The sequence below is a fragment of the Cibotium barometz genome, chromosome 16, assembly GCF_041138505.1.
Source record: "Cibotium barometz isolate CiBa-2024 chromosome 16, ASM4113850v1, whole genome shotgun sequence".
In the NCBI taxonomy this organism is placed as follows: Eukaryota; Viridiplantae; Streptophyta; class Polypodiopsida; order Cyatheales; family Cibotiaceae; genus Cibotium; species Cibotium barometz.
Genome location: NC_141061.1, coordinates 27,658,875 through 27,684,146, shown reverse-complemented (window position 1 = coordinate 27,684,146; position 25,272 = coordinate 27,658,875). Strand labels below are relative to the sequence as shown.

Here is a 25,272-nt window from a genome sequence, read left to right as displayed (position 1 = left end):
TCTTAAGGTCTAAAAAAGCGCAATTATCGCTATTCGAGGTGCGGTTAAGTTCGCAAAATTCCTTGGGATAGATCCCTCTACCTAAGGAATTTGGACTGATATACAAAAACTCTTGAAAGGAAGGAATGTCGAGAACGAAGAGGTCAAAGACTGGACAAGTATTAGCATAAATAAGGCGTTCCATAAAATCAAACTCACAAGTAAAAAGATAAAAATTAGCAAGAATGACAGCACAATTGGTATCCCTAGGAATACCAATTGCCTACTTAAATAAAGAGTCGCTTAAGGATATATAAAGGTTATCTAGGAGAAAATCTAACCAAGTACAAATGTCATCTTTGTCTACAATTTTGGTGAATCTTTTCTTTCTCTTATCTACATCTTGATTTTTACTTTTTAACCAAGAAAAATCAAAATGCAAAGCTCACTTTTCTACTAATAAAGCCTTGCATCTATCCTTTTCTAATCTATAGGCAAAAACCTTCTAATCTAATCTGATAAGGTTTGAGTACCGGATAACGTTGAGATTAGGAAAAGTGTCATCAATGTCAAGTGAATAAAAGGCTGAATGCCTTAGGGCTGGAGGTATATTACATCCTCTAGAGATCCCAAGAGGTAAATGGGAGAGTGTTTCCATGGACTTCTTTGTAGGTTTGCCGTGGACCAGCAGAGGGCATGATGCTATCTGGGTGATGATAGACAGATTGGCAAAGATGATATGATTTTTACCTACAAAAGTGATAGTGAAGGCAACTGAATTGGCACAACAGTTTGTTGAACAGCCTTTCAGGTTTGTATGGACTATCTTTTGATATAGTTCAGTATAGGGACTCAAAGTTTTCTAGACATTTCTGGTACCTAGTTTTCCGGAGATTGGAGACTACGTTGAGTATGAGTTCCTCTGATCCTCCTTAGTCTAATGGGGAAATAGAGAGGGTGAATCAAGTTTTGGAGAATATGCTTCGTGCATACGTCTCTAAGAGACCATCAGATTGGGAGGAGTACATCCCAATGGTCGAGTTTGTCTATAATAATGTTTAGCATGTAGCTACTGGTTACAGTCCGTTTATGCTGATGTACAGATACGAACCTAGATGGACTTAAGGGTATTCATGTTGATGCAGCTAAAGATTTCTTAGCAGATATGTTGGAAATGCTAGTCCGTGCACAAGAGGCTATCAGAAGTGCACAAGATCGTGCATAGTTTTATGTTGATAGGCAACGTTCACCAAGGGAATGCTAGTTTATTTGAAAGTGCCCAAGAGTTCAGAGACGTTACGTACAAGGAAGGATGGGAAGTTATCTCCTAGGTACTGTGGACCTTATAGAAGATTGGTGAGGTTGCTTATAGACTAGAGTTGCCTCTGAATGTGAAAGTTAATTGAGTCTTTCATGTCAGTTGACTAAAAGAGATGATGGGAGCTGTGTTACCCCTCAGGAACTTGTTGAGGTTGAGGACTTGTTATGTAGCATGCACTGAGCTAGGACCGTGTGAAACAACGGGGCCTTTTCTTTAAACCTGCGTTTAGTGAGTTTAGCAATCCTTTAAAACAGCATACATGAAACTGAAAATAGATGTAGTAGAGTCGACACCAGACAGGGTCCCGAATTACCCACTGAAGGCCCCCCCCCCCCCCCCCCCCCCCCCCCCCTACAAGCAGGAGTATTTGCTTAATTTCTTCTTCTAGAGAACTGTAACAAGTTGAACTGTGTCCACAAGACTAAGTAGACAAACTAACTGACTGACCGCCAACCACAAGGACAAAGCGACCAAACACTGGGCAAAATTGTGCATAAGCTTTAGGCGTCTGTGAAGCTATCTTCGAGAGTAATACACCGGCCCGAGGACTGAGGAAAGGTATGCTGCAAACTCCTGAAGAGATTGAGCTTCTATGCCTTGGGCTGAGAGCACAAGTAAGCTCAAAGTATGCACAGGCACAAGCCTAAGCATACATGCTTGACTGCCGATGCTTAACTCTGATTCTATGACTGAATGAATGATGATTTTTGGGACTGTACTGCCTCTTGCCTTTTTATATGGTCCAAAGGTGCTGGTCGGCTGCCTGAGGGGGCTGTCGGCCTGCTGGACATGCTCACGACTGCTGCAAATGGCATTAAATGCCTTAGATGCACAATCGGCTGGCTGATAAGCTTGGTCGGCGGGCTGCTGGTGTACCTGATCGGGCTGCTGGCCGACTGGATCCCCAAGCCCACGTAGGGCTGCCGACTAGGTCTTGTGAGCAAGATTAGGGGCTTAACTACCCCTTGCAAGGCTAGCCAACACTTGGGCTGCCTTTAGGCTGGCCTTAGGGTTGGCCCCCTTCTACATGTGATGCAACTATATGCTCCTAATGCAACTACTGCTAGGGCTGACCTCTACATGCTCCTGAATGATGAATGCTTGTTGAATTCTCCACAGTGGATTAAGAGGACTGACCTGACACTCTAAGGCTAGGAGACTGACCTACGTAGCTCATGCCTGACATGTCCCGGACTAGGCTCACAAAGGGGTCACGGCATACGACAAATAAACCTAAAAGGTACTACTTCTGTACATGAATCTTGCACTCTTGATGAGCCAGTTTGTCACCGTGTACCACAGTGCATGAGTGCACGTGACATGTTCTATATTCCACATGAACCTGAGAGGATTATAGATTTCAGGGAAAGACAACTTAGGAACAAGTTGATTCTTGAATATAAGATTAAGTGGAAAGACAGAGCAGAGGTGGACTCAACTACTTTCATTTAAGAGTAAATATTTGAAGAGGGGAGAAATGTTATGTATCTGGACACTAATCTACGGATTAGGAAAATAATCTAGTGGGGTTAGCGATTAGTAGGCTGATAATTGGCTAGGGTTCTTGGATTGATAGAACAAGCTTAATGGCCTTTTATAGCGGTTAGCTATTTATGGCATAGTTATCACTATATAAGTGAGAGCTTGGGTTATTGAGACATATAGTTGTGCAGATGCACCACTAACGGACTGGCGTGGACCAGGAGAACAGACATGCTCATGCCACGCACATGGCAAGTACGTAGGTAGGCGTGTTGAAGGCCTATGGGCGACCTTCGGTGGTATGGGACGCTAGAGTTAGACACGGGCTTATGGGATTGTGCATGAAGCCCTAGCCTTGGCTCAAGGGAGATCGGTGGACGTCGGTCGTGGTTGGGAGATGAGCTAGCATTACTTCATGATTTGGTTAAAGACTAACCTTGGTTTTCAGCTATGTTTAGAAAGATCCAGAGAAGGACTTTACAATAACATCTCAGAACTCGGGCGCACATTCAAATAAACTAGCATTCCCTTGGTAAACTCTCTTGGCGATGAATGCTGCCTATCAGCATAAAACCGTGCACGATCTTGTGCACTCCTGATAGCGTCTCGGGCACTGAGAAGCATTTCTTGCATATCCGCTAAGAAATCTCTAGCCGCATCAATCTGAGTACCCATAAGTCAAGTTGTTACCAGATATCTAGGTTGGTATCCGTACATTAGCATAAAAGTCGGGAGCGGATTCTCGACAATGGTACTTCCAAGCACATGACTCCTTCTCGAGAGTTATTACATGATCTTCGACAGAAGACAGGTCACATCTTTATTGGTGACAAATCCACTATCCCAATTCACAGTGAGGGCAGGTTGGAAATTATTCCCGATGGGAAGCATTCCTCCCGGGCTCTTTATGTCCCATCTCTTGGCTTTCATCTTTTGTCAGTGCATGAGATTTGCAAGACTGGCATGCGGGTGGAGTTTGATGAGCATTTTGTTGCTCCCCGGGACAAAGCAATAGGCCTGGTTGTTTGGGAAGACGGATTGGAGAATGGGATTTACAAACTCTCACCACTCTCTTCTCTGAGAGGTACTCAGCTCGGTGATTTGTGGCATTTCCGTTTTGGCCACTTGAATGTGGATGCGCTGCGGCCAGCTTTCCGGGACCGGATGGTGGATGGCTTGCCAGATGTTGGCAGCAAGCAGGGACATTGCAGTTCTTGCATCCGTGGGAAGCAGCACAAGGAGTCTTTTCCAAAGCAAGCTACTAGGCGGGCTTCGAAACCTTTGAAGCTGGTACACACTGACTTGTGCGGACCTATGCACACCCCATCTTTGGGAGGTTCCTTGTATTTCATGCTACTCGTGGATGATTGTAGCAGGTTCACATTGATTTATTTTCTTTCCCCAAAGGACCAAGTCTTTGCTCAGTTCAAGGATTGGTATGTTACGATGGAAAAGGAGTCTGGATTGCAGGTGAAGACTATTCAGGCTGACAAAGGAGGGGAGTTTTCTTCTAATGCTTTTGTGCGGTTTTGTGCGGAACATGGCATCAAGCGAGATCTGGCCAATACAGGGTCACCTTTAGAGAATGGAGTAGTTGAATGTAAGAACCAAACTGTGGTGGAGATGGCGTGGACGATGTTGGAGCATCGTGATCTTCCTTGTCCACTTTGGGGAGAGGCTGTGGCTACGACTGTCCATACCCTCAACCGATCTCCGACGACTTCAGTACCTAAGATGACTCCATATGAGACTTATTTTGGCAGGAAACCAAACGTCTCCCATTTCCGTGTTTTTGGGAGTCATGCCTATGTTCACATTCCAAAGAAGCTTGACTCGAAGTCCCAGAAGCTTGTTTATGTGGGATATAACTCTCTTTCCAAAGGCTACAGGTTATATGACCCAAAGCGGAACGAGGTTGTCAGCAGAGATGTTGTCTTTGATGAGCATGTTCCAGCTTCCACTGTTGAGAAGCCACCACTTCTTGGAGAACCAGATGAGTATGAGGATGATTCCTAGGCTATTGTTCCAGCTCGCCAGCCTCAGTCAATTGTAGAGGTTGAGCCTAAGGTTGGAGATGAGCCTCAGTAGCAGCAATAGGAGGCTCTGCATACTGTTCGAGTACCAAAGTGGTTGTTGGACACCATTCAAGAGTCAAGTGTTACGGAGTATCCCTCCGAGTGGACCACAGAGGATGGACCTCGAAGATCGCACAGAGTTCGTGATAAAAGTCAATTAGAGGAGCTGTTACAGGTGAACTATGCATTGATGTCTCGTATCATTCGAGACAAAGAACCTACTTCTGTTAAGGAAGCTCTTTCCCAGGTGGCAGGAGACTTGGAGGAAAGCCAAGCAAGTGGAACTTGAAGCCATAGAGAAGAATAAAACTTGGGAGTTGGTGTTGAGGCCGTCAAAATGGTCAGTCATTGGTGTCAAGAGGGTCTACAAGACCGAGTATACGTCTGCTGGGTCAATGGACAAGCGCAAGGCCAGACTTGTGGCTAAGGGCTATGCTCAATGGCCTGGCATCGACTATGAGGACACTTGCACCGACAGCTAGGATGACCACGATTCGGACAGTTTCTTGCCCTTGCCTCTTCTCAGCAGTGGCCGGTGTATCAGATGGATGTAAAATCTGCGTTCTTGAATGGTGACTTGCAGGAGGAGGTGTATGCTGAGCAACCTCCAGGCTTTGAGGTTCCACGATCAAAAGGTATGGTTTATAGGTTACGGTAGGCCTTGTATGGTCTTAAACAGGCTCCCAGGGCTTGGAACCAGAAGATTGATTCTTTCTTTCTTGGAAAGGGTTTCCAGAGATCAGTTGCAAATCCGAACTTGTATCTCTTTCGGGAACGCAGGATAATCACCTTGATTATCCTATGTGGATGATCTTATTCTCACTGGCGGTATTGTGGAGCACATAGCTGTGACAAAGGTTGCCTTGTCAAAGGAGTTTGAGATGACGGATTTAGGCTTACTCCATTTCTTTTTGGGATTGCAGATTGATTCATCTTTTAGGAATGCATTTATGTGCATTTTACCTAATATGCACCCTTCACATACATGTTTTGGTGGCAGTTCTACACGAGGCATATCCTGCACCATTTGATACCTTTGAAATAGCATCACACTGCCATAATTCACATGCCCAAACCTGGCATGCCACAATTCTACCTCTTGCATGGCAGGTGTAAGAGTTAACCACATGAGCATCATGCTCTCTCTTGTCAAACTTGTCAAGCTGATATAACCCATGGTACAATGTGCCGGATGTGACTAATGCATAGCCACCTTCACGGTCTTTGACTATGCACCTGTTGTCCTCAAAGTTCACTGCATATCCTCTTTTAGCAAAAGAGGAGACAGCTAGCAAGTTCTTCTTGATCCCAGGCACATACAATACATCTCGAAGGCATAAATCTCCATCATCTGTTGTTGTGAGGATCACCTCACCAACACCCTAAACTGGGTAAGAAGAATTGTTCACACATGTTACCCGTTTGCCTTCGGGGGCAGCCATAAGCTTCTTAAACAGATTCCTCTATGAGGTAATGTGTCTAGAAGCACCATTGTCAAAGTACCATGTATCAAGTCTTTAATTGACACTAAGAGAGATATGCTCTGATGATGCATCATAACTACAAGTAAGAAAAGTCCACTCATCCTCCACAAGATTTATTGACGTATCATCTTTCACTGCAGGAGATGATGAAGAATCTTCAGCCATGCTGCTTTCCTTTTTCTTCTCCTTTGCAAGCCGCTTTCTGCACTCATTTAAATAGTGACCTAGCTTTTTGCAGTAGTGACACTTGCCCTTTTTCTTGGGCTTGGTCACATCATTCTTAGCCTTTTGTGAAGGCTGTCCCAAATCAGCCTTTGGCTGAAAATTGCTTTTGGCTTTTCCTTTGCCCTTGCCTTGGGCACAAAAGGCCCATCACCGCCACACACGACAGAAGATTTATTCTATCAATTCTACTCCCTCCTGTAGCAACAAACCAACCAGCTCTTCAAACGAGATTGGTTCCTGGTTTCCCCGTATAGATAGAGTGAGCAATGTGTGGAAATTCAAGTAAGTTTCTGGCAATGATAATAGTGTCCTGGAGACCAACTCCTTTTCAAGAATGACCTCATCAATGTTAAGCAATTGCTCCCGAAGATCTTTGAATTTTGTAAGATAATTAGCCATGATGTCTCCATCTTCCATGGACACATTTTCCAACTCCTTTTCCAACTCCCTTTTAAGAAAGGCAACTTTGGCCTCATTCTTAGCTTGATACATGGTCTCGAGTACATCCCAAGCTCGCCATGAGGTACTGCGAGACATGACATGCGGTATAATTGTTCACTTTACTCACAAAGCAATCAAAGCCATCGCTTGGGCATCACGAGTATCCCATCTCTTCTGCTCCTGTGAGGGAGGAGAAGGTGCTGCAGCTTGCTGAGCACCACGGCCAAGTGTGGTAGGTGCTATGTCTATAGGGCATACATCTTCAACTGATACATAACCCCATAAACTTTTGGCCACAAGAAGGTTTCGGACCATGAAACTCTAATTATTGCCATCCAGTTTGTCCTCTTGGGACAAAACCCCGAATATATATGTTGTATTCCCAGCCATAATGCTGAAAGCTCTCTGCTAAGAGAGATGCAAACAATTGCAACCAAGTATGCTGTAAAAAGAACCTCCAGGCAAAAACCCAATGCACCGCCGACTGCCACCTTTGCTCCACCTTCTATGCGTTGGTTGTTGTGCCACTTCTGCCTACTATCGGCCACCTGCACCTCCAACAGTACTAGCAACGCTTGCTCCGCCACCAGCCGCCTACATCTGTGCTATGCACCGCCCTATATAAAGCCGACCAGCAGCCAGCAAAAGCCAATGCCACCACTGCTCTAGCCGTCGCCAAGACTTCTGTCTGCCTGAGCCGCCTCCACCCTCCGGAGGCGCCACCTTTGTGCCACCTATAGACGATTTTGCCACTGCCTCCCGTCGCTGCCAGCATCAGGAGCAACACAACGCCGCCCTTGTGCCACCAGAACTGCCGCCTACCGGCTGAATAGTCTGCACCCCCGGCTCTTCACCTTGTACACAATCTGCAGCCACCACCTTAGCTTTGTGTGTTGCCTGTGCACTACTCTCTGCCCTAAAAGCATCATTGTTGCCGCCTCTATCTTCAGCATCAATCCCCTATGAGTATTCCGTTTGAGCAACATCAACTTCTCTAAACCCTCAAGAAGGAGGGATCTAGTTGTGGATATTTCTGAGATTGTCCTTGTCCGGATTGGATTGAGAACAAAGAGCTTTTGTGGATACTTGGATATAGTTGGATTCATTGGATTTTGGTACAAACCCGGTGTAAGCCTCTTGTGGGTCATCCTCGTGGTGAGCTCGGCATCAGCTATCTTGTGCCTCAACATCAACAACGTCAGCCCTTTGTTTGATATTGTATTCATTTGTTGTATTGGTCCTGGCTTGGAAAAGCACGTGGATTGTTCCTGAAATAAATTCCTGGAGAGGGGGCGGGGCCTGTTCCCCGCTCAGCGTGGTGTACTATGTGAAACCCCCCTATTCCCATCTCTCTCCCCCTTCTCTCTCTCTCTCTCTCTATCTTTATCTCTCGTACACGTGGTTGCATAGGTCACTGCATGCTCCGTTGGGCTTACAAATCACAAAGCCCCAAAAAATGTGTGTACCCTGTAGCGCAATTGTGCATCAAAGAAACCCCAATTTTTACTGAACCCTACACTTGGAACTTTTCAATATACTGGTGCCTACACCTGGAACTTTGCAATGAAGCATGTAATTCACAGAAGGCCCAAGAGTAGAAGCCAAAGAAAATGGCTCTGAGTCAAGTCCTCCACTTGTCCTCCACTTTAGAAGCCAAAGATGTGGAGGGGGGCGTGAGCTAGGCCGTCAAAGCTGAGAAGTGCTGAGAAGCTGGCCACACACAGACGGACAGCAGGCTTGCAGGAGACAGAAGACAGGTGAAATGGCGGACACTTTTCTAGAGGCTGGACAGCAAGCACGAAGTTGACGAACAGGACAGGCCCTTGGTCGTGGCAGTTGACTGGCGAACACTCGCCTGGAGGTTGGACGGCAAGCACGAAGGCGACGGCCGGGACAGGCCCTTGGTCGTGGGGCAGTCAACTGTCGAACAGTTGCCTAGAGGCTGGACAACAAGCACGATAGATGGGATGGCCAACCACCTGTAGAAAAACGCAGCACTCTAGGTGCTGCTGCCCTGAAAATAGAGCAGAAAACAGGTGAATCTTAGGGATCAAAACCTGGAAAGGATGACCAATAGCTGCAATGGAGAAGACGCCTGGAAGAGGCAGGCAACCAACAGCAACTCTGACAAAAAAACCGCAGATCTATCCATCTGCAAAAAAATGCAGAAACGCAGGAGGTAGAGGAGGGAGCATCCAACACTAGAGATCACCGGCGCTCTGATACCATGATAGAATGTACAACGGAAGAAGGAAAAGTGGAAACACATGAGAGAGAGTGAGAGAGAGATGGAGAGGAAACACAGGTGAGAACCTGGTCTCAATATCATCATCCAAAGGAATACATGTCCCAAGCAAGAGGGGAGAAAACCTCGTATGTGAGGGACTGCAGCAAACAATGCTAAGCAAGCAGTGAAGAATGAGGGAGGCAAGCCAACTATATATGCCCATATGAAGGCAGCCGACTAGGGGAAAAAGGTCCTCCACGACAAGGGAAAAAAGCCCAAGACTCCATAAAATGGGAAATAATATGGGAAAACATATGTGAGGGGTGACTAGCCCCTCAGGGGATGATGTCTAACAACTGTCTATGCTTGGGTCATCATGAGAACGCCTCTGGCACCCAAAAGCAAACATAAAACACTAATCTGTACAAGCTGTCCATTTCTGAAATTCTGTTTTCAGCCCGTAAACACTTCATAGAAGAGCTTGTGCTTGTATGATATGAGTCACAGAAGCGCTGCTTATGCACATGATGGAGAGAGAATGCTGTAGAGGCTGCTATGGGGCTGTCCATAGCGGAAAAACAGCAAACCACCACTTGTATGTCAGCGCAAGAGAGAAGGAGACCAAGCTATCTATATGCACATATGCAAGTCGGCCAGCTAAAAATAACCTCCCTTGCCTTCTTTGCAAGTCAACTACTCAAAATAAAGCCCCAACCCTTTTTAGCAACTCGTGGAGCTATTTGTTGCTTCCAAACGCCCCAAACTTGTGTTTTTATCGGCATATATGATATGAGCTATTGACTTATATGATATGAGTAGTGCCACATGTGAACATGGGCTAACCAAGGGCACTTTTTCCCTTTGTGTATTATGATATTATGGAGTTGACCTACAAGCTCCATACTTTGCATCTATCACCATCTTGAGTGTACTGTGTACTTGCTTCACTGTGTGTGTGAGTGTGCTGCTGTGCCAACCCTAAATGTCTGTCTGCAGCAACCCACCTGGGCCACGAGTGGTATCAGAGCTTTACAACCAGGTTGCTGTCACGCACCATTCGCACACAGCTCGAAGCACAGTGGGTGGAGCTCCACCCACTTTGCGCCTTACATGGCACGGGGCTGAATTTCGAGTTTTTGGCAAGGACTTCCATCTCACGATTTTGCTGCTGTCCGTCGCGTTGGTTGGCCATCGACGTCCGCCTGGAGTTGGCCACTAACGTCATCGTCTCCGGTTTCCCGGTGTCTTCATGTTCCTTGCCTTCTGTTGGCGGTGGAGTGCTGTTTTTTGTTGGGAGCAGTGTTTTGGCTGCGTTTTGCTTCCCAAAGGAGTTTTCTACACTCAGAGGGGGCCCATCTCCAGCTACTTCACTTGAGGATCAGTTTCCGGAGCTGTTTTGTTTCTGTGGAGACTTTCTTCTGTGACAGGAGTTTACAGATTTTGGAGGAGAGTTGTGATCTTTTCAAAGATCCTGAGCAGTTTATTTTGTCTGAACCTGTGTTCTTTGCAGTGTTTGCAGAAAAGGGAGGGTGTTTTGCCTGTGAGGTGTGATCCTTTCACATGGATCACTTATTTGTTGTTGATATTGGGATCTGATTCTACTTATGGAATAGTCTTCTGCTCTCAGTGATGCTTTTGAGGACTTTGTTACCACTGCAGTTTATATTCCTGCTTCCCTTCCTCGTTGTGAGGAGTCTACCTCTGCCTCTCTTTGTGATGCTTCTAAGGATACCCCTCCCCCTGCCAATTCTGCATTGGGTTTGATGTGGTGTGCAAGTTTGTTGTTTTGGAGGATGGACTTTTAGACCCGGTGGGATGCTTTGGATCTGTGGTTGCTAACCGTGCCTGGGGCACGGTGGTACTTCCAGAGTTTTTTGGATTTGGATCAGAATCAGGTTGGGCTTGTACCAATCCGACGACATCTTTTTTTAGAGGGGGATGTGGAGTCCTTTCATCTTGCGATGCCCACCTCAGTGGAGTGTACTTATGTACAGCATTGGGCAACTCATGGTACGGAGTTTGAGCAGATGGACCCCATTTTTTCTACAGAGTCTTTACATCCTGCGATGCGGATTTTTCACTGCACATTCTATCAACAGTACCCCTGGGAGCGATTCTAGAGAGTTTCCTCGCAAAAAGATGCTTGCTTATAAAGAAATCTCGAAGACTTTGGCCTTGAGTTACAAGTGCAAAATTTTGTGAGTTTGTGGAACAGTGTTCTTGCAAGTTCAATTTCTCTTTCATATGTACTTGGAAATATCCGCTGCTGAGCACCCGCATCCTTTGTATGAAAGGTTACTCCCAAGGAATAGAGAATTCCGTCGAAGGGAGGCCGGTCGTCGTTCTGGTCCCAGTGTGGTGTCTTGTGCATATGATATTATTTTTCAGCATGCGTGATGATGTTGAATGGTTGTGGCCAGTGTTTAAATACAAATTGATGGTTATGCAAAAGTGTGTCGAGTGAAGACCTTAGTCCCCTCGGCTTGGCCTGGCTTTTGGTGACACCTACCAAACCCCAGCTGCCTATAGCCCCAAAACGGGTACTTGCTTCAGTCGCGCGCACATCAAATCAGCGAATCTCTTTTCTTGCATCCCCTCTCATACACAACTACCCATGCAATGCTTGACGCCAACAAAAACCTTGTAAAGCTTCTGTAGAGCATTGACTTGATAGAAAGAGAGTACCTAGGAAATCCGACATCTATGACGCCTAGACACGCATACCTCTTCGGTCTCTACGTTAGGGTTGCTCTAATACCAACTGTAAAGTCCTTCCCCAAATCTTCCTAAACACAGCAGAAAACCAAGGTTAGTCCTTAACCAAATCATGAAGCAACAGGCTAGCTTACCTCCCAACCACAACCAATGTCCACCGATCCCCCCCCCGAGCCAAGGCTACGGCTTCCTACACAATCCCATAGGCCCGTGTCTAACTCCGGCATCCCATACCACCGAAGGCCGCATGTAGGCCTTCAACACACTAACCTACGTACTCACCATGTGCGTGGCATGAGCATATCAGCTCTCCTAGCCCAAGCCAGACCATTAGTGGTGCATCCGCACAACTATCCCAAGCTCTCACTTATATAGTGATAACTACACCATAAATAGCTAACTCGCTATTAAAGGCCATTAAGCTTGTTTTATCAATCCAGGAACCCTAGCCAAGTATCAGCCTGCTAATCCTTCATCTCAAGGCCCCCTAACCCCGCTAGATTAGTTCCCTAATCCATACATTAGTGTCCAGGTACATAATAGTTACATATAAGGAAGGTTGAGAAGTTATCCCCTAGGTACTATGGACCTTAAGGATCTTGAAAAGATTTGTGAGGTAGCTTATACGCCAAAGTTGCCTCCGAATGTGAAAATTCATCCAATCATTCATTGAAAGTGATGCTGGGAGTAACGATATCCTTCTCAAGGTTGAGGACTTGTCCTATGTTCCACATGAAACCGAGAGGGTGGTGGATTTCAGGGAAAGGCAGCTTAGGAACAAGTTGATCCTTGAAGATAATAGGGCAGAGGAGGACTCAACTTGGGAGTCACCAGCTAGTTTGGATAAGCACTTCCCTGAAGTCATTTAAGAGTAAATGCTTGTGAAGAGGGAGGTATGTTATCTACACAGACACTAATCTACGGCTTAGGGGGCCCCAGAATTAGGGATAGCAAGCTGATACTTGGCTAGGGTTCCTAGATTGATAAAACAAGAATAATGGCTGTTTATAACAGGTTAAGTGAGGGCCTGAGTTATTATGAGACATAGTTGTGCAAAAATTGCACATGCACCACTAAAGGTCTGGCTTGGACTAGGAGAGCAAACATGCTCATGCCATGCACATGGCAAGTACATAGGTTGGCATGTTGAAGGCCTTCTAGCAGGCTTCGGTAGTATGGGACGTCGGAATTAGACATGGGCATGTGGGATTGTGCTAGAGCCCTAGCCTTGGCTCGGGTGATGCTTATCGTGGTTGGAAGGTGAGCTAGCCTGCTACCCGGGGATTTGGTTTTGTACTAACCTTTGTTTCAAATGTGATTAGGGCAGATCCTGTGGAGGACATTACCGGGGGAGGCCGGGTGGGGTGTGGGGCATTATAAGAGCTGTAGTTGACAATGTTAAGTACTTAATGGACTTCACAGCAGAAAACTTGACAATAACAAAGTAATGTGCCGAAGAAATGTTTTTGAGAGCCTAGTTAATGTATAGAGCTATTACAACAAGACCATGTTGAGCAGAAGAGCAGACATGCATGCATGAGTACTTGCTTAAACGCATTCATACACTATCTCCATGTGCTAGTAAAGATGGTCACAACATTCATACCTTTGCATGAAACTAGAAAACGAGTTTACAAGTAGCTGCATGTAGACTTGCATATGAACAAGGAAGAACACCACATACCAGCACCCCACGACACCATTGTCAAAGGTGTCGAAAAAATCTCACTTGCAGCCTTTTGTAAGTCTCGTAACGTCAAGTTCCTTATTTCAGTAATAAATTCACTTACTGGTCTCCTGTTCAAGTTTGGGGGAGAAAGTGTAACTAAGACTTTTAACAAAAGAAGAAAAAGAGCAATTTAAGAATGCATCAAACTGTGGGTAAACACAAAAGATTCACAATCATGTATAAAAGTGTTAGCTTGCCTTACAAATCAAGACAATTGCCACTTATGAAAAAATAGCATTAAGCACACATTAGCAAGTTTCCTTATCAATACAAAATAGCACGAGGTAGGCTTACAAAACAAGCTCCCTTGTCACATGAATACCCCTGTCTCAGACTAAGATGCATGTCTCATGTTTATTGGGGGAGGTTTAGCAAAGTTGAAGCCAGGCTCCAGTTTGGAGGATTTCTAGAAGAACCCACATCACATACGGCCAAGCTCTTGGATAGTGGGCTCCATGCTAAAAGCACCCAGATATGGATGCCCACGAGCAGCAAGGGCCGGGCAGGCCACATGAGACCCTGTCTATATTCTGTGTGCACGTGCACACATATATGTACATTAAACAAAAGGTGGATCTGTGTGCACATGCACATATATATGTACATTAAACAAAAGGTGGATCTGCGATTGCCTAAAGAGAAAATTGCATTAATCCACTATTCATCCCACTAAGAGTCCTATGATGAATTATGCAGGAAACACCTCCAATCCTTGCTATGGCTACATGTAACGGATTCTTTACATAATAACAGGAAAACTTCAAAAATGTACCTGTGACCATAAGACAGGATTTGACCCGCAATATCCTCAGCAACTACTGCCTGCAATTTACATGTACTTGATCAAAACAAAGTCAAGTGGCATGTCACTTCACTCCTTACAGCTACCGATACCTCACCTGTGACTCTAAGCTCATCAAAACTGATGATATGGTTGCGTTCTTGGCTCGTTGAAACTCCTGCTCAGTCACTGCCAAAGACATTCACGAGGCATAATCCTGGTCAGAAATTTGCAGCAAGTATTGTAGGTAAAGTCCATACGAAAATCAGGTTGATTCCCAAACTTGAAAAGCTTTAAGAAAGTCTCCCAATGAAGCTTCGAACCAACCCAACTTCATCATTCATGGCCTAGACTCGGTGCTACAACCTCCCTACTTCATAAAAGGTACCTAAGTATCGATACAGATTTGTGTATAAAGGAGTGTCCACACGAGTATTCACAAATACATCCAATATGCCTAATCATGCCATGATACCTATATACTGGTATTTCTCATTCAAATAGGATGGTCAGACAAGGATTGATGTCAACCCCTCTTATTGAATTAAGGTAAGGTGGAAGGAGTGACCTGTTTACACAGAGGGTGGACATGCAATGGAGCGCGTCACGTGAGCTATTTATAGTTATCTGGCCAGGACAAGCTACCCACCAAGTGGACAGGGCTTACTTTTCATGATGCAAGGATTTGAACCCTGACCCCTCCCACCATGAAAGTTGTACACTTTACCAGTTGGCCTATCACAACCTGTTGAAATTGGAGGGAAACAAAAACTACATCTTTATCAATTGCTTGAGAGTGAACAGGGCTGTTCAGACACCCTCTCCCCTCGCATACATCTGGCTGCCCTCCTTCCAAAAACAATGGCACAGTGTTCCCCCCTCACATCCTAGATAACCATCAGCATCCTCACAACACAAATACAAAAAAAAAATGTAAAATATTGTACCCACATCAATACACAGATTATAAGAGAAACAAGCCAGTCATTTCTAACACCTAACCTTGACCTTGGGTTGCGATAGATGTCAGCTCCTTGCATGCAATATCCACAGCTTGAGAAACAAACTCCGAGTCCTGTCACACGTGCAGATGACTACAGTAGGAAACAAAGCGTGCATTTGGGACAGCCACGCCACTATCTCGTGTGTTCAGGCTTGCCTCTTGAATCTCATACATCCCATCACAAATCAAATCAAAATCATAAAAACAGATAAGAAGATAAACAGCCCACTTCTCTTGCCTCCACACCAGGGTGGCCTTGGGCAATATCGACCATGGGATCCAGAGCAGAGCGTTATTATACCCAGGTTCACCTCTCAACTCAATCAATAAATTAAAGAGTCACAATCTTTGAATTGTTTTCATTATAGATTGAATCCTCACCGTACAAGCATGAACTCCAAATAAACCTGTGTCGTTGTAGATGGAACTAAACGCCGTGATTGACTGAAACTGCTCAAATTTGTTCAGGGCATGTCGGTCTGCAAGTAGATTAACTATCAAAACCAGAATTCCCATGTCAAAAATGAACACAAAAAGGTGCTTCAATACTCTGACAAATTGCTTACAAAAGCGTGTGCACATGCCCTTTCCGGGGCCTCCAATTGAGAAGGACTCCCCTCCTCCCAGGAGAAACTGGCGCCAAGTAAATCAGAATTACATAAGTCAGGTCTTTATCTTATTGATAGTTATGTAAGAGAGACTAGAGTCACTTAAACACCTAACCTTTAATACTGTCAGACGATTTGAAAGTTCCTCATTCCGCCAACCATTGGGGACTTCAAATGCCAGTGCGAAATGTGTAGACTAGACACATCAACGACAAAAAAAAAAAATTGTTAGTGACACATCAAGAGTGCACTTGTGGATTTGTGAGAGTTGAAAACCCGAGAATTCCTGTCAAAAGCAACTTTCTCAGTGGTAGGAAACAACAAACTCAAAACACACACACACATACACACCATGCCATCAGAAAAAAGTAAGCGAACTCACGGATGAATCTTCTCGCTTCCTCCAATCACCACCCACATACTCAAATTTTGGAAGAGGAGGAGAAGGCATTTTTGAAAGGTCTGAAAGCAGTGGCTCAGCTATTGCAAGAAAATCATGATGATCAACTCCAGATGCAGACAATACCATGCGGGGGGCGGTGAAATTCTTCTGCAAGAGAACAACACTTTAAAGACGAATCCAATCCACATAAGAAATAACTTCCTAGAGTTCAGATATAGAATCTTTTTTCTTTCAAGCAAAAGTTAAATACAGGCACTGTTTCATTTATCAAGGCCCTGCATAATAGTTTAGCAAGAAGCTTTTGTCACATGTATCAAAGATAGTTGCACTGCACAAGAGAATGTAAGAATCAAAACCTTTTTGCCAAATGTTTACAACAGATGGCAAAAATTTTATGTGCCTTGGGAGGGAAGAAGGCTACATGGCAGCTGAAATCTGCCAATCAGGTGTGTCTGTGTTGCAAAAGAGGAGAGAAGGGTTGTTGCTGAAGGTGTGAATGGCAAGGGGGGTCCCTTGTTGTAGCCCCACAGTGGCCACCTCTTAGCCAGCTGCTGCAGCCAGCTCATGCTTGAAAATGACGGATAGGAGGGCCCTTGTTACAGACCTTTTTTGTCTACCGGTGCAAATGGGACCACTTAACATTACAGGCCCCCAATGTGGCTTTTGAGCCCACCCCCTCCTATGTAACCTCCATCTGAGAGGAGCCTGCCATGAGGAAGTTCTCTTTCCTTTTGATAGACTTTTACATCATCAAAGCAGTGAGGCACTGAAACATGTTTCGATCAGTACAGAAACATTTCAGACGTTTCAGCAGGAACATTTCGGCTGAAATGGTGTTTCTTTGTGAAGGTGAAAAAAGGACCCCAATTCAGTAAAAAAAAAGGGGGGGAGAAACATATTTTTGTTCTCGGAAATTTCAAATGAGCCATCAAATATGAACAAAGCCATTAAATTTCATCGTTCTCTATGATTTTGTTGCCCTTATGTTTTACTTTTTTTTAACCCATGCGTTTCGTAGGCCGTTTCAAACTCTTGGCAATGAAACATTCTTGCCTTAGCAGTTTCAAAAATCGTTTTGTTTCAAAAACGGAAACATTTCGTGCCACAATGCATCAAAGAGGATGTTATCTGTAAAGAGCACGATCCTGCCACCTCTTGCAATCACGCTATTGTTGCTGTCTGATAGCAATAATGACTCTTTAGTCCCCCTCAAACGCCCCTCCCAACCCCCCAAAACCCTGCAAACACACACCCCCAAAAAAAAACCCGAAAGCTTTACTGGAATGGCTTGAGTTCACAAGCACTCAGGCAGGAAGTATCAATAACTACAGATACTACGAAATGTTTGCTTGGTGTAAAGCATCGGCTCTTGCTACCTTTGAAAAGGGTTAGGTAAACCATTGGTGAACAAAGGAAACTGCTGGTCCATCCGATCTCCATGTCTGAAATGGTGCACGCACATGTTTTATAGAAGTTCAAGCCTGAATGAGCTCAACTGTATATAAATATGGCTATGAGGTGGTAATCTAAGAAGGGAAATCTGAGAAATTAACAAGGTAAAACACCTACGAGAAAACAAGGCATGCTCCTTGAAATGTGCAGCCTATGAATGGGTGCATGCCTGCAATTCTCTATGCTTCTTTCTACCCTTGTCCCCCTGTTGCCTGACCAGCCTTGCTTTGTGAATGGGCAGATGTGGCAGCAACGTGTCTATTCACTAATCTCACATGCTTTGACACTGCAAACAAGTACACTTACACCAGGTAATCCAAAGGTGCAGTTTATGCATCTAACAGTTAAACACGTCAACATGAGTTTTGCTGATGAAAAATCCTCTCAATGAGAAGCCGAACCATCACAGAGATCACAAGTGAATTATCACATGTGCATACTGTACATGATTAAATCCCAAGAAAAGAAAAAATCTGCAGGGGAAATAAATTTAACTTAGAAGTCTTTTACTCACGTCAACAAACTCATGTAGGGCCTTGCCACTTAGTGTAGCTAATGAAGACTCTGAAGCAAAAAAACTTCTTGAATAATCGCCTGAATATCCTACTAAGTGCAGACTGTCTAGCAATAGAGACTGAGGGTTCTTCTCCATCTCTTCCACTTCTTTTTTGATTTTCATTAACTGCAAAACACTAAGAGCAAAAGTTTAGCCTTCAAAGAAACATGCATTTAACAAATGTTAGGCTGATTGTTGCTACCTGCTCTTTGACCTCAGACTCTTCAAAAAGTGCATTTCGCACAGTATCAATAAGAATCTCAACAATTTGAGGCATAAATGTCTTAATTCCGTGCCCTGTATAAACCATCTGGTCACGAGCTGATGAAACGGTCACGTTTGCCCCAATAGCTTGCATTTCTTGTACAAGCCGAGCTTGTGAACGGTTCTTGGTGCTATTAAATGCCATTTTTTCTAGCAAATGAGTGAGCCCATAGTTGTTCGAATCCTCATGTATGCAACCAGAGTCAATAAGAAGTCCTACACTCACGCAAGGGCCCTGGAAAGAAAACACCTCTCAAAAGTGACTACTGAGAAAAAATCATGTAAAACTGGTAGAGGGGAAGGAAAGAAAGGGGGGTGGGGGGGGTTGTGTTGTAAAACATTGTGAAACCACATCTTGACAAGTTGCCAAATGGTCTTACCGTGGAGTTTTGAGAGCCTATTCGCAAACCATTAGGAAGAGTTGTTATAATTGTTTCAGCTGGCTTTGTGAAGTCAGACAAAGAAGAGAGTTGCTCCACTCCTGGCAAAGGATCACGCAAAGATGGGAAGTTGAAGGGTCCCTCTTGCAAAGATGGCAATCCGTCATGAGTATACTCTGCTGTCATATTTTGAACTGCTAAGTCCCTGCTACCTGTGCTTACACTTCTTCCCTTATTACAAGTACCCTGCACAAATCGGAAAAAACATCAGTTCCATTAACAAACTTGATTATCAGAAAAAATGTCACATTTTTATAGCACCCAGACGTACTTGCATGCTGGTGGTCCCTTGCCCGAGTGGCTATTGAACCAACTGCCCAGAAGAGTGCGTGTGTTTGAACCCAACACCTAAAGTGTACTACATAACCCACTTTTTTTTTTCAAAAAATCCTAATTGCATCTCACAATCTTTACTTCTTTGCAGAGAGTTACCCACTATTTGACAAAGTCAGTCCCACAAATACACAGTCACACAGTCACTTCTCATCATTTGATATGTTGATCACTTATGAAACAAGTAATACAGGGCATGAAACCCCATCGAGAGTTTTCAAGTGATACACAATCACTTCTACACAAGCAAACTGTTATGACCCTAATCAGCTGGTAAATTCGAGGATCTAAGCCAGAGATTTATGCAAAGTGCTTGAGAACAAGAGATCAGAAGATTGCACATCACCACTTACAAGAGGTAAGTGTGAACACGTGTCTGGAAAGACAACTGAAAGGCTAAATACTCAGGCATGTGTAGCATTGGGACCAAATGGAGAGACGGACACATGAATGTGGTCTGGACCAGGTAGGGTACAAACTCGACACCCCCAAATTCCGTTGGTATATATAGGAGGGGGGATCATTAAACTCATGCCATGCTAGGGTTTTGCCTTTGCATCTTCTTGCTTAACGAAGGGCTGAGCTCTCACATGAGCAAGGCTAGGGTTTGCTAGGGATAGGGATCAAGCTACGGGGAGCCTGAAATTTGGTATCGAAGCCTTGCTATCACTAGCTTGAGAGGGGCATGTTTCTAGCATGGAAGAGAGAACTCTTTTAAAATTATAAGGATTTCCCTTTTTGAGGACTCTTTGCACAATGACCAAGATAATGGTTCTTGAATAAGACGTACCATTTATGTAGAGCTTATGTTCACAAAGCTCTTTAAACACGATGTCTATAGACATGAGCATGGTGTTCTTCCTCGTTCTTTGATGAGACCAAGATATCCAACAAATTTTTTTGTGATTTCAAAAAATGTACTCCATCATTCTATTGAAAGTAGCTTGCACATTTGTAAGGCAAGAAGGTGTCACCAAATAATCATGCAAGCCAAAGATGTGTGAAAAGCTATTCTTATGTGCATCCTATGCATTTGGTGATAGCCACTTTTTCAAATCCATGCCAGCTAAAGAATGATGAACCTTCCAATTTATCTAAGATGTCATCAATCGTTGCTATGTGGAACAAATTCGTGACAGTTATTTTATTAAGAGCCCAATCGTCCACACACATCCTATATGAACCATCCTTCTTTTAAACAAGTAAAACTAGTGAGCATAAAACTCACTCGTACTAATCCTTTCTCCAAAAATTCATTAACCTGAGTCATAATCTTCTCTTGCACTAACATGGTATGCACGCCGGTTAGGAGGAGAGCTGTTAGGTACTAATTCAATGCAATGGTCTTCAAGCTGTTCAGGTAGTAATTCACCTAAAGGGCCCCTCCATAGCAATCCTTATACCTACTTAAAAATTTCTAGTCTATCTTTAGTAAGAAAATCCACATGTACATTTTCATATACAACATGATCACAAACAAAAACCAATTACAAACAAAGGGACTTTTTCATTGCTTTATTCATATGGATGTGATTTACAACGCATATAGTATCCCCTCAGGTGTTGACATCAATACCATGCTCTTGGCCTCTATGATCATCTTATTTTTTACCCCTTGCAAGGGTTGACACGTAATTGTTATTAGAGGAACCCTTTACTTGATTAAGCACAATCTTCAAAACTGAATTTGCAAGCGAAAGAAAGAAAGAAAGAAGGTTATATTGAGCGTCTTCAAAAGACACAGTGGGTCTATGAGACCAAAAGTAATCAAATAGTGTCCATGTGATCTCATCATGGCACAAAAGAAAACAAAGATTAGAGCTATGAGCTAGGAATGTCAAATCCGAGCCATATGATACAAAGTGGGACCATCATCATCATACAACCTATGAAGCTAACCCTCCGGTAGGGGGAGGAAGCCATCAAGGATATCGAGCATCGGGGGAGAGAGAAAGAAAGAAAGAAATAGTAAGCGTCTACTAAAGACCCAATGGGCCTATGAGACCAAAGTGGTACAATAATGTCCATGGCATATCTCATCATGGAATGGAAAATAAAACAAAAAAAGTTACATTAAACGTCTTCAAAAGACCCAATGGGTCTATGAGATCGAAGTGATACAATAATGTCCATGGCATATCTCATCTTGGAGCAGAAAATAAAATAGAACAAAACAAAACTATCTCACTGGAATGATACAAAATGTCCATGTCATTGTGCAAGACATGTGCATGCTCATTCCAAGAGCTAATCTCTGATAGGCAATAGAAAAAGAGGGCATTAGCCAAGCTCAAGGTGTGCATGGGAACCCTGGAAAGGAATAGAGGACTGTCGGCTACAGCTGCTATTGCTGGCCGACACAGATTACAAGTCGGGTGGATTTATCTGCTGGCCGACCAGGTTCCTTGCATATAAAAGGCTATGCCAAGGTCATTGTTGGATCATTCAGTCCCTTGTGGGCTGAGTCAGCAGAGTAGGGCTTAGATAGGTGTTTTCCCACCTTTTCAAGGGAGCCTATGGTTAGCAAGACTTGTACTTCCTTTTTGTACTATATGAATATATTGAAACTCAGCTATCTCTCTCTTTTCTCTCCATCATTTGCTTGCGTTTTGCGTCATGTTGTTCCAGGAAAGGTGTTTAGGGCTGAAAGAAGACTCCCAAAGCTTCCGCATGTGACATTCGTATCAGAGCATCAAGCTTAGCAAGGCTAAACACTGATGGTGTCCCAGATGAAGGTGCACAGTCCAAGGAGAGTAACACAAGACACGGATGAAGTTCCCAGGAGATTGGCTGGTGGTGTTCCACAAGACTCAAGGGGAATGGCTATCCTATGAGTTAGATGCCACTTGGGACATACCAGGAAAGGCTTTTAGGCAACGGTTCCAAGAGAGGATGATCCTCCAAGGGGTGGAGTGAGAGTGTGTCACCAGCCTGGACATTTCCCAGTATGAAAGGAGTCTTGTGGACTCCAGGATGTCTAAATATTTGAAAAGTACAAGCTTTGGGAATGGGGGATTATCCTAGAATACAAAGGACCACACTCCTAAAATTTAGGAGAGTTGCTATTTTGGCCCGACTACGATGGAAATTCTGTTCGCGTCATTACATCTGGAATTGAGCAGATACCAAGAGTTGGCAAAGTGCCTATGACAAAATGTCTACCAATTGGGATAATTTTTAGAGATAAAGTTTATGGAAGGACCCATCTCTTAAATTGGGACATGTGGCAAGAAAGTGGACCAAAGTGAGACAAGTGGCCTGAAACTTGTTAGAAAGTGGATCAAAGTGAGACAAGTGGCCTCACACTTGTCACTTCAGCTATTGTGTGGCTCTCCACTTGTCATTGTAGCCTTCTCTTGCCATTTTAGCTCATGGGAGGCCCAAATCTAAAAATTGGAGCCCTCTCTCTTCATTAATAGAGGCTCTCTTGCTGCACACTAGCCTCTACCATGTTACAGGCTGCCCTAATGATGGCTACTCTCTTTCTCTCTCTCTTGAAGGCTGCCCATGAAGAATACCGACTGTTGGGGACTGTTTTGGAGGCTTCCATCGCCACGAAATACTAAAGGCAAGGGTATTTAATCATTTATTATGATTTCTAGCCATTGTACTTGTTGTACCAGCCTTAGATGGCATAGAGATAAAGGTAACAAACATTTCGTACGAAGAGCATCTACAGCCAAATTTTCTTTTCTTGGTCAGCCGCCCCTGCCAGACCCATTGGAGCCATGCCCAGAGACATGTGCTTTCTTTACTGCTGAGATGGTAAGGAAAGCTATTGACAGGATGAGGACTGGGAGAGCATATGATCATGATGGTTTGGTAGCAAAGCACTTTATTCATGCCAAAGATATGCTTGCAAAGCTTATTGCTATGATGTTTAACCAAGCCGTGTGTGAGGGTTTTCCTGAGACTTGGAATATGTCCACGATTGTGCCTATCTTCAAGTCAGGGGATCCCATGCTTCCTTGGAATTATCGTACCATCATGATTGGTCACACATTGGCTAGATTATATGCATCTATTCTTGAGCAGGAGTTGAGTAGATGGGCAGAGAGAGAGGGCATACGTGCATCAGGGCAGGCAGGGTTCAGGAGAGGATTCTCCACTCTTGATCATATCTCGACACTCAGAGCTATTATTGAGGAGGGCAGATTATATGGCAGGAGGATTTATTGTTGCTTTGTGGATTTCCGCAAAGCTTTTGACACAGTACCGAGAGCCAGACTGATGCGCAGACTACAGGAGATGGGAGTGCCCACAGAGCGAATCATGGCTTTATACAGGACAGTTGTGGGGCAGGTACGTACTACTCAGGGTATATCTGAGATGGTTCACTCCACTATTGGGGTGAAACAGGGCTGCCCCCTTTCTCCCACCTTATTTGGGATGTATGTGGATGAGGTTTCGGACTATGTAGAGCAGGAGGGTGACAGAGGAGCACAACTAGCAGGGACATGGATTCCGTTGTTATTGTATGCTGATGATATTGTGCTGATCTCAGATTCTCCAGAGGGGATGCAGCGTCATTTGGATGCATTGCACACGTTTGCACAGGACAGTGGATTGTCTGTTAACCTTGGTAAAACCAAGGCGATGGTGTTTAACACCACAGCACAGTGGGTTAGGAGGTCAGTACCCACCTTTACTTATGGTCAGGAGACAGTGGAGTATACAAATGCATATACTTACCTTGGTGTGGTTTTTAGTGGCCCGCTATTTTCCTTGAGGAGAGCAGCGGAGACCAGATTGACCAGAGCTTATGCAGCATTGGGGAGACTAGAGAGGATGTGTTCGCAGGTTCAGTTTCAGGAACCTCGAACAAAGCTCTGGCTCTTTGACACTTTGGTCACTTCAGCCATGCTGTATGGAGTGGAGATATGGGGACCCTCAGTGGATCACCACAGCCGAGCTGGTAGCACTGATGGATGGAGACGTATGGAGAGGCCCTTGGTTTCTATGATTTCCCGGATGATTAGGGCCAAGGAATCCGTACCACATGATATTATCCGTGCAGAGATGGCTGCCCCCCCATTGGTAGTAGAGGCACTCACTCAATCAGTCTCCTTTATACATAGCACTTGGGCTCTCCCTAGAGACAGATATGCTCGCTTAGCCCTGGAGTCTTCACGACAGGTGGCATCACAGGGAGACGGATCATGTTGGTATGCACAGATGACAGCTTGGTTCCAGCTGCATGGCTTTAGTATGGACAGGCTACCTCCATTTCAGTACTCCCTGGATGCACCCTCCCTATCTCTCACACGGGCAGAGATTACCAGACTTATCAGGCAGGACTTGATTCAGCTGGACACTAGGAGGACATGGATACAGCCGACACACGAGCTTGGTACGAAGATGGCTTTCTATAGAGATCATCTTCTCCAGCTCACGCAGGATGGGTTTGTGATTAGACCCAGCTACATGGATACTCATCTTTCTCATGGGGTACGGTGTGCTATTGGTCAGATGCGCACATCCTCACACCAGCAGCCAGCTAGAGATTGAGACTGGCAGATTCAGAGGAGTACCAGCTGAGGCCAGGATTTGTCAGCTGTGCCAGATGGAGCCAGAGACAGAGTTACATTACATATGTCACTGTCCAGTATATTATGAGATACGAGGCCGTTTTCACTGCCTGTTTAGAGAGGGTTTCGGACCACTTTCTAGAGTCATGAGACGCCTCGGATTATACTTGCTGGAGCTTCGTAGACATAGAGAGGGTCTCTTGAGAGGGAGGGGATCAGAGAGGGA

The 25,272-nt window shown here is 44.5% G+C and overlaps 1 protein-coding gene across 4 annotated transcripts in view; it reads right to left on the bottom strand.

Annotated features, from left to right (window-relative positions):
• LOC147630514 (mitochondrial-processing peptidase subunit alpha-like) overlaps positions 1 to 25,272 on the bottom strand; it is a 52,182-nt gene that overhangs the window by 8,168 nt on the left and 18,742 nt on the right. Inside the window, exons 2-12 of one of the 4 annotated variants that reach the window (XM_086810401.1) lie at positions 19,126 to 19,371; positions 18,684 to 18,980; positions 18,440 to 18,607; positions 16,453 to 16,620; positions 16,186 to 16,266; positions 16,029 to 16,095; positions 15,844 to 15,941; positions 15,462 to 15,534; positions 14,578 to 14,648; positions 14,451 to 14,500; positions 13,634 to 13,746 (exon numbers count right to left, since the gene is read on the bottom strand). In XM_086810401.1, the coding sequence (XP_086666527.1) occupies positions 13,634 to 13,746; positions 14,451 to 14,500; positions 14,578 to 14,648; positions 15,462 to 15,534; positions 15,844 to 15,941; positions 16,029 to 16,095; positions 16,186 to 16,266; positions 16,453 to 16,620; positions 18,440 to 18,607; positions 18,684 to 18,980; positions 19,126 to 19,371 (1,432 nt within the window). The remainder of the gene's footprint in view (positions 1 to 13,633; positions 13,747 to 14,450; positions 14,501 to 14,577; positions 14,649 to 15,461; positions 15,535 to 15,843; positions 15,942 to 16,028; positions 16,096 to 16,185; positions 16,267 to 16,452; positions 16,621 to 18,439; positions 18,608 to 18,683; positions 18,981 to 19,125; positions 19,372 to 25,272) is intronic. The other 3 variants (XM_086810402.1, XM_086810404.1, XM_086810403.1) reach the window with 3 other exon arrangements.